The 9934-nt window shown below is 41.1% G+C and overlaps 1 protein-coding gene across 1 annotated transcript; it reads left to right on the top strand.

The window, feature by feature from the left end:
* The first annotated feature begins 329 nt into the window (after positions 1-329).
* Positions 330-6075, top strand: KCNK18 (potassium two pore domain channel subfamily K member 18). The gene is made up of 3 exons (XM_061459576.1): positions 330-631; positions 1476-1622; positions 4026-6075. The coding sequence occupies exons 1-3, from the start codon at positions 415-417 to the stop codon at positions 4835-4837; spliced, it is 1176 nt and encodes a 391-aa protein (XP_061315560.1). The 5' UTR covers positions 330-414; the 3' UTR covers positions 4838-6075.
* The last annotated feature ends 3859 nt before the right edge of the window (positions 6076-9934 follow it).

Raw genomic sequence — 9934 nt, 5'->3', positions numbered from 1 at the left:
TTTAAAGAAATCCATCCCTTACAGTGCACATTTCCCCTCCTGGCAGTTGGGAATGTTTCTACTGTATCAATGGGAAACTGTAGTTCAGAACAAGAAGCTTTAACCATGAGTTGGCTCCAATGGAAACCCACAGAAGCTGGTAATCTGTGTGCATTATAACACTGGCTGATCAATAGTAATTCAGGGATAGAGTGGAGTGAGAAATATTTCAAGGCTTGATTAGTTGTGCTCCTTTTCCACTGGGACTGTAGTGTAATCTTCACTTATAAAGACATGTGATCTGAAAGCCCGAGGCAGAGCAATCCTTGTTTCCACAGGAGGAGCTTTTCAAGGATGCAAAAGCTTTCACATCCTTATCTTTGCTTCTAAAAGCTGTGACTTCACAGAATTAAAAGAAAGGAAAAAGCAAAAGCGATGGCATCAACATCTCAGCCTCTACGAGGTAAAAGGGCATGTAAAAAAATCTTCTGGGCAGTGTTTCCTCATGCCTGCTTCATTCTGTCTCTTGTGATCTATGCTTTCCTTGGGGCTGTCATGTTTTCCCACATTGAAGGTAACCGGAAGGTCAATTTAAGTGAAGAATATAGAGAATTCATGCAGAATTTGTGGTACATCTCCAGAAATTTATCAGGTATGTACTGGGATTTCAAAATGACTTGGCTGTACAGGGAGATACTCAATCTCTTGCCTTTTCAATGGGATTTTTGGCTTTTGAAGACATTCTTCAAAATACTATCAGCTGACTCTGCAAACAGGATTTTCCCTCTGCCTACCTAATGACTGCTGCTGTTTGCTTGTGTTCTTTAGCTGTGATTTTTGTCTGCAAACTTCCCTGGTCCCTGCATTCCTACCTGAAAGCACTTTGCCTGGGGTGCCTGTGTTCTCCCTTTTGCTCAAGTTCCTGAAAGAGCAGCTGAGATTCCCAAAGTATTTCCCTCTGATTGCTGGGACTGAATCCTCTGTCTCAGAAAGTCTCTTCCAGCTCCCTCTTCACAGCTCTGGGCTTCCCTACCAGCCCTATGGTGATGGGATGGAGAGGGTAGATGAGATGAGAAGGGGTAGAAATCCTCCTGTATCTGTGTTGGGACTCATACACAAGCTCGGACTTTCACTCAGGTAGCTGTGTCTTTAAGTCAAAAGAATACAAATCCTTTGGGGAGACCAAAATGAAACAGGACATTCAGAGTTGAATATTCAATCTTCCTGCCCTGCTTCTTTATGCTTATTTTTGTGTTGTATTTTGACTTTGTTGGAGCATAGTTTATTTTATTTGCTTATTTTTTCTTGTTGCTTTATTCACTGAAGCCACCTGATTTTTTCTGGAGGTAAAGGGGAGGGTGAGGTGAATATCTTTATCTCCTAAAAGAGTACAAGCAAGTCTCAGATGGAGAAAACACTACTGGAATAACAGGCTGGCTACTTACTCAGTGGTGGCGTGCAAACACTCATCATCCCTCCTGTTGTTACTGTAACAGATAATATGACAGAAAATGAGGAGATATTTAAGGAAGAAATCCATACACTGCTCAACACGGCTGAACGAGACTGGTTTGTCAACCCAAAAGACAAATGGACTTTCTTTGGGTCTCTCTTTTTCTGCTGCACAGTATTCACAACTGTGGGTAAGTTCAGAGTTAAAGCAACCCCCAGCAGAATCAGTTGATATTGCTGCTTTGTCTAATGTATTTCTTCCATGGAATTAGAACAAACAACCAAACCTAAAACCCAAATCCCCTTCAATGTTCTTCCTGACTAGTGATGATGAGTCTGCAAGGGGCTCTGCAAACGCCGACTGCGGAGATGTAGCTGAGTCAGAGAAGCAAGTTGGAATTTAGTAAGTAGTGATGATACACACTAATTAGCTGCATCACTACATGCATACTATAACATGTACTTATATATGACAGGTACCCAAAACTAGTATATTAAAGTAAAAAGAAAGCTCCATTTTTCTGTCAAACCTTATCCTTCCCATTATTGTGCCTTATGGTGGGTAATGTTCTCCTCACTGGAAGAGGTAATTCGTTATGCATATATTGTCTTTCAATTGCTTCCCTATTATTTATGTCTAACCCAGCTTTGTAAATCTATGGCTCTATAATTAACCATGCTATAGTTGTTCACACTTCTCTGTGTTAAAAGCACGTGGTGATGTTTAGGTTGCACCTCCGAAATCTTTCATTCTGACTTCATACTTCAAAGGAGGACCTAGATCAAGTATTTGTTGCTAACAGGTGGCTATTTCCATTGCAGTGGGTTTGTTATATGCAGTATTAGGAACTGATAAATCACTTCAGGTTGAAGTCAATTTAGCTACCTTTAATTATCTAGGAGGACCGAGGCATCTCATCTGAAGATCAGTGGTTTGAGCTGCCTCTCCCCACTGCCCTAGGAGCTTGCTTACTGGCTCGGTTAGGTGAGATTTCTGGATAGCTGAATTTAAGCTCAAGATAAGTTTTAACCCTTGTAATTGCACTTCACTTCTTTAATGCATAGAAATTGAGAAAAGGCAAAAAGAAAATCACTCTGTGCAGTAACTACAATAATTAATCTTCCACAACTGCTTCAGCAGTAAGGATTAGCAGTCCCGGTTAGCCAATGGAGAAGAGAATGATAGAGATTAAACAGGTTTTCAGTGTCTTACAGCAAAGGAGGGACCAAGTTTGGATTCAGACCAAAGGCTATGGCAGCCTTTAGTGAAAACAAACATGAATGGATGAAGAAAATGAAGGAAAACATGCCTCAGCATATGAGCTAATAAACTTAGAGGCTAAGCAACTGACCTGGAAAATCATCTAGAAAAGAACAATGTTTTTGAAGGGAGAGAAGAAATTATTTATGTCATTTTGGAGGATGAGAAGAAAAATGGTTTTTAAAATTAAATATAATTGATATTATGCTGATGTTTTATCCCACTGTAATGGAAAAACACTAACTTACAATTGAAGTTTCATAACCAATATGTTAGAGGAAGGAAATATAAATACCCAAATTGAATTTAGGGAAAGGGCATATCTTCGGCTACCATTTTAAGTATCATAAAGGCCATGCGTCTGGTAGTACTTCCCTATTTGTTGTAAGTGATATTTGTAAGCTTTAGTGCTTGAGAATAAACATGCATTTCCTCATGTGAGAAACACGTGCTTCCTCACTTGGTGTTTTGTTTTTCTTAGTGTTTAAGAGACTCTGAAAACATGAAGTGCATACAAACACAGTGTTAATACTACATATGCCATTAGAGCTAGGTCTGATGAATAAGGGACAATTTCAAATGCTGTTATCAGCTTACCGTTGATCACAAGTAGTTTTGGTGGAGAAATGAAGTGTGAAGTACACGTCTCATTGTCCCAATCTGATCTATACTGCTGTCCGAGTTTCAGAATTCAATCATCTAGATCTGAATCTCCTCAAAGCTCAGGGAGTTTCATCCCTAGAGATCATTCAGTCATACTGTGAGGCCCTGGAGGCTGGCCAGGAAATGATCCCCCAGCTCCTCATGCACAGTCCATTAGCTTTCCCAAACATCAGCTCGACTTCTGTCGTGGTTTAAACCCAAGTCCCTGCAGAAGGACCCATGGGCTCAAGACCTCTCTTGATGTCTTGCCTTTTGGATCCTTCTTGACCCAGCTTCCCAGGTCAGGAAATCTACCCAATAACAGCCTCCAGCAGGACAGAGGCTGCACGCCAGCTTTGGGCTGGACCAAACCTTTTGTTTCCCCTCCCTAAATGGCCTCTTGTTGTTAGCAGGTTAAGTCCAAGAGCTGATGAGGTGCACATGACATAGGAAGAGTTAATTCAGCAAAACTGACAAACTCCAAACCTCCAAGTGTTTGAAGAAGAAGGATGCCCAGATTAGTGGTTTCTGAGACTCAGATATTTTAATAGCTTCAAAGCAAAGCAAAAGAACAGTATTCTCCGTGCTAAAAGTTGATTTTTAAAATGAACAGCAATAAAAAGCTCAGAGGATGTGAATACCTAATAAATCACAATGTTATGTCTCCCTTCTCTTCCTCTTTTTGTTCAAGGTTATGGCAATACCTATCCTGTGACACGGACTGGAAAGTATCTCTGTATGTTGTATGCTTTATTTGGCATCCCTCTGATGTTCTTGGTCCTGACAGACATGGGAGACATCCTTGCGACTGTCTTATCCAAGTGTTACAATGAATTCAGAAAACTCCAGTCAAAACTTCTAGCCTCTAAACTCTGTTCTGGATGCACATGCAACAAAGGGGACGAACTGAAATCCAGAGCGCAGTCCAAAATAGTCATCAACGAGCCCTTGAGTATCATGGAAGTGCTGAAAAGTCAACGGGGTGTGAAGAGGAAGCCAGTCAAATGCCGCAATGCTGAGATTTTTGAAATGTTAATTGCCAGAGAGAATGAACACACAGGCCCAGCGAGAAATAAGAGCATTGAGAGGTGGAGCTCATGTCCTGAGCTAGCCAGGGGAAAGACAATGTCCAGAGTCATGGAGAATTTTGACAAAATTGGGAAGCAGTTAGAAAAGTTAGATGTGCCCATCGTATTAATGGTGTTAGTTATCTTTGTGTACATCTCTTGTGCGGCTGCTATTCTTCCAAACTGGGAAACAAGGTTGGATTTTCAGGAGGCCTTTTATTTCTGCTTTATCACCTTGACAACTATTGGATTCGGAGATACGCAACTGGAACATCCCAAGTTTTTCTTGTTTTTCTCCCTCTATATTATTATTGGCATGGAAATAGTTTTCATTGCTTTTAAGCTGGGCCAAGACCGCTTAATTGGTTTGTATAAAAAGGTGATCTCATTTTGTGGGGAGAAGAAGATGCCGTCAATGAAGATATATCCAAAATAAGTCATTTCTCCTTCACTTGTAAGCATTGGCCACTGCAATGAGATGAAACTTCCTTTGCATTTCTGCCTAGGGGTGGCAGGAGGTATATCTTATTCTGATTTCTTCTGAGAATCTAATGTAAAATGGATGAATACCTCAGGACACACTTGGAGAAGGCATCTCCAGGAAGTACTTTCCAGCAGGGTCCCATCTACTGAATAACGATGATGCATGATGAAAAAGCAGAAGGCTCTCCCTGCCAGTGCTCCCTAGCACCTTTAGCAAAGCCTTCCTGTCCTCTCTCCCACCACAAGCCAGTATAGGATTTCTTTTTCAGCACTTGTCCAAGCAAGTCCCAGGTCACAATCTCATCCTGCCACCTTGTCTGCAGCTAGGGACAGCTTGGTTGTGGCTGTCGGTACTGAACTGTGTCAGGATGCCACTGCAATATGATTTATCATCAGAGAGAGCTGGGGAGAAGGACTGTGAACCCAGCTGCTCTTCTGTCATGACTGCATGTATTGCAAACATTGCACCTTTATGTAGGCCAGAGGAATTTTAAAATTAAGAGAAGGACACCAAATTTCCACCTCTTTCTCTGTCCCCTGTCCAGAAATCGGTCAGAAAACCGTTCATCTCTTCATGGCTGAAACCACTTCTTTTCCATCATGGTTTATCATATCTGTGCTCATCCCAGAGTCAATATGTTTTGTGGTATCCAGCTATAGAAGTGCTTGTGACAAGTTCTGCCCTTGTGATGGTCAGGGGAAAGCATGGAACAAACTTCAAGGTGACTACAAGGTGGAATGAACCTCCAGCTCTTTGCTGATGGTCTGGGAACACCGACCCCAGGAGTCCTCACTCCTCATCCAGGTTTTACTCTGCACAAACTGCTTGACTTCTGGGAGTTCCTTGACCCATAGACAGAAAAGTCTACCTATTTAAATGCGATGTGGTGAGGATCCTGTAGTTACATATCTGTGAAGTGCATTAATACATGAATAATGCTGTATCTTCAAGATTTTGCTTATGTTATTCATAATCTGGATCAAGCTGTCAATGATAGATTTTTTTCTCCCTGGCAAAACAAAAACCACCAAAACACTCTATGAAAGAAATCACTGATTTTAATTAACCTATTAACCTGTAATTTGTATACATGATCACTGATCGTGAATGACATCTCTAGTTATTAAAGCATGGTTGATTATGATGGAATGTACATTATTCTCCGTAGCAAATATGCCATTTGAAGCTGAGATCTTCTTTAGCATATTTACATGGCATCTTACCTCTGTTATACTCCATCTACATGGTAATGTGTATTCAGTCTTTATCAATAATTAGTTATGATTAACCACTGATGATATGCAAAATATATAGTGAATGATATTATACAGAGAAGTTCTTTATAAGAATACCAATAAAGAACACAGCAGCTGGAAAGAACTCCTGTTAACTTTTTCATGTTTGCCATGACTTTGGCTTCACATACAAAGTCCCTCTGTTCAGCCTGCTCTCATATTACTTTATTTTATGTCTTTGGATTAAAATCAGTGTAGGACTTTGGACCCATGCCAGTGTTTTCAGAAATCAATGAAGAGACTGCTATGATTTAATGGGCTTTGAATCAGAGAACTGTACTTCCTGCTCCTCAGGGTTTTTTCTTGTGATGCACCTAACATAGCCAGCATTAGTTGGAATTGGCCTTTATAACATGACTAGTTTCTCTCATATCAATGAGATCTCATTTATGGAGAGGGATTACCTTTGAATTCATCCCCTATAGATTTTTCACTGACGTGATATCTTGATACCTTCACATTTACTTTACAGACTTAGGGAATTTTGGCTGGACTTGCAATAAGGATTATACACCAAATTGTTCTAGTTATGGCCAAGGGATGGCAGTAAACAGCTTACCTTCCTATAGAACCCATCAGTTATGGGGGTTTAAAACGTATTCTACAGAAGAAGAGAGAACAAATCATATCACCATGACCCTCTATAAAATGACAGTGAACTTGCCTCTTGAATATAATGCACAGCTCTGATCCTTCACTTCCCAAAGGATACACAAAATTGGAATGAAGTTATAGGACAGGTAAAGGATGACCAAAGACAGGGAATGGCTTCCATATGAGAGACATGTAGTAGCTCTCCAGTCTGGAAAGAGGTGAGAGACTGAAGGAGAGATGTGTAACATCACGAGGGCACAGAGGGTGGAATGACGGAATGATTGCTAAACATCCTTCATTATGAGAGCTAAGGCTTTCATGTGGCAGGTTAGAGAAAAGAAACAGAAAGAAGAGAAAATGGTACTTCACACAGCATGTAATTAAGCTGTAGATACTCCTTGGTAGGGGAGGATGTGGCAATTTAAAGTTCACATTAGATCAATGGGAGATGGAGCAAAATCATGAAAGAAAAACTTGAAAAACAATTAAACACAACCATAACACTTCTGGCTCAATAATCACTGAGCCCCAAACTGGCAGATGAGGAGGAAGCAACTCTACAGACTTCTCTGTCCTTGTGTTCTTTCTTTGCAACCTGTTGTCTCTCAGAGACAGAATACTGGTCTTCATAGTATCCTTCTGACCTGATTTCAGGGCTTGTAATGCATTGAAACAGATTACTATACAGCTAACAAAATATTCAGTGAACCTAATTTCTGCAGAGATATTCAGTTTCACATTGCATGCAAGGCAGACAAACCAGCACATTCTGATTCTGCAAAACAGATCACAAAAGAATGCGATTTGGGCAACACAACACAACCAGCCTGCAGCAAATAGAACAAGGTCATTTGTCTTGTGTTGTGAACCTGAAGCAAGGTGGAGAGCTGGACACACACCAATGTCAGGGATAAAAAGGTATTTATGTCCTCTGCTCAGGTGCACTGAAACATTGATCGCACATAGACAGGAATATCCAACCCTGATTTTCTTACTATCAAAATTGGAAGCCAGTTTGCCAGATGACAGCACAATATGCAGCAGCTTTGCACTGACAGCGACAGCAGTGTGGTCAGTACAATAGGATCTGAATGCAGCTCAGTAGATACAGCAACAGACTTAATGAACGTGAAACAAAGTAGTGAGTAGTGACTCATTTAGTGAGGCTCAGGCATAAATATTTATGAGTTCATTGCTCTTAATCATGATCTAAATCCTAGAAGAATTCGCAGTGTCTGCCCTCAGAAGTTTTTATTCAACAAAATTGACATGGAAATCAGCTTTGTTTGCATCAAAGCCATATAAAATACTGCTTTTCATAACTTTTTTTCCATCATGTGCTGCACGAGATGGTGGCTTAGCCATGAAGGGTGTCATGGAAGAGCTTTTCTATCAGGAAAGACGTGACTGATGGGGAAAGAGTTGCTTGATGTGTAACCCACAAAGGATATGAGTTATTACAGACCCAGCTGGAGAGCTTTACAGATCAAATGTACTTGGCGCTGAAGGATGCTGGATCAATCACTCCTGATTGGGCCAAGATGGCAGCTGTCACGAGCACTTAGGAGCAGAGAGGAGGGCATTCCTGGTGTGGGAATTACAGAGGGAGGGATGGAGGAATGAGCAGAAGGGTGGAAAATAATCTTTGGGCAGAAAGGTTAGAGGGGGAAAATGACAGCAACAGCGGAGGAAGGAGCCACTTTCTGTATAGACAAAAGTATGGTGGAGAGATGCTTGAGAGACTGAAAATATGGTGAGGGCTGGTGCCTGTGGCCTGGGGAAGGCTTGTGCAGCCAGCCCATGGTAGGACAGCCCTTCTTAGATCAGCATAGTGGTCATGGTTGTTGGGCTCAGGCACAGGTCTCACCATCAGCAGCCACAGGGAGAGCAGAAGAATCTGCAAGGAAGCCTCCTGAGGGATAAAACAGTGGCAGAGAGAACATACGGATACTGGACTGAAAAGCCATTAATGAAACCACCAGAAATATCCTTCTTACTCTCTGCTTTGTCATTCAATGAGCAACAACCCGTTCAGCAGCATCTTTTACATGAGCAGGACGTCTGAGGACTCAGGAAATTCCTAATGGGATGTAGGACTTGTCATCTGTATGCCAGTAGTTCAGATGCAGTCCAGATTTTAGTGGGCTCAACGTTAATAACTTCTGATAGCACTTTGATGGCCTTTATGCTTTTTCAACTTGTTCCAGGTGCAGATGCACCCACATCACAAAAAGGCTCTCACATAATGAATGCTAATAGCACGCATGGTGGCAGGCTCAGCAGAGGCAAAGGGTAAGACTCCAGCTGAGAGGAGTCCCTGCAGTCCCTTTTGCTTCCAGGTTCCCAGTATACCTTGTGATCCTCATTTCCAGACCACAGGATGCATCAAATGTAGCATGTGTGGCTGTTGCATGCAATATGAGTGGTTTGTGATCCCAGAATGATGGCTCTTATTATTTTCCTTGGATTTCACAAATGAAATATTTTTTAATGTATTAGTCTTATTTATAATTATAAATTTATTATTATTATTATTATCTAAAAGCTGTTCTGACAGGACATGTTCTATTCTAATAACAGTTTGAAGCATTTAGTTAGGCTACCTTTCCCTTTCTCCCTTAGCTTATGCACCACATCCACTGTAGAAAACACATTTCTCAAGCCATTCAAAATGCTAGCCTGCCTTACACAGAGCAAGGGAGATCAAGTTGCTCAGGATAAATTTCAGCTATCTTTGTTAAAGTACGTAGGTACAGACGGTGACAGAAATGCTAGGAATTTGCTCCATCACTCACAGCAAGTAATAGCTGCATGAAGACAACACACACATATATAAGATCTCATATACGAGGCCAATATTTTTAGGATGGCGGCCCGAGGTCTAAGTGCAAACTGTCATGGACAAGGAAGTCCATAAATGCATTACTTGTGCGTGCCAATAGCTAGTTGTCTGCACGTGGTACTCATTAGAGAGTTATAGGAAGTGCTTGAACAAATGTTGGTTTGTGTGCTCATGGGTTTGCATGTGAATGTGAGCTTTTTCTCCTTCCTTCTTCTTTGAATTAAAAATTTGGTCTCTTGGTAGATAAAATCTAGTTCATTTTGAGGTTATTTCAGACTTTTTCAAGCTTATGAAGTTCTCAGTGTTTGGGCACAGCCA

This window comes from Pezoporus flaviventris, unplaced genomic scaffold, assembly GCF_033815535.1.
Source record: "Pezoporus flaviventris isolate CSIRO_AGI_PZ_B2104156 unplaced genomic scaffold, CSIRO_AGI_Pfla_v1 ptg000029l, whole genome shotgun sequence".
NCBI lineage: Eukaryota > Metazoa > Chordata > Aves > Psittaciformes > Psittacidae > Pezoporus > Pezoporus flaviventris.
Note: the sequence above shows the minus strand (reverse complement) of the source record. Positions and strands in the feature narration are given on the sequence as shown.

What these genes read in the sequence shown, in the direction of transcription:
- KCNK18 (XM_061459576.1), top strand. Translation starts at nt 415, where the DNA reads ATGGCATCAACATCTCAGCCTCTACGAGGTAAAAGGGCATGTAAAAAA. An exon ending in CATCTCCAGAAATTTATCAG is followed by an intron (nt 632 to 1,475) that starts GTATGTACTGGG and finishes TTACTGTAACAG; the next exon opens with ATAATATGACAGAAAATGAG. An exon ending in CACAGTATTCACAACTGTGG is followed by an intron (nt 1,623 to 4,025) that starts GTAAGTTCAGAG and finishes TTTTTGTTCAAG; the next exon opens with GTTATGGCAATACCTATCCT.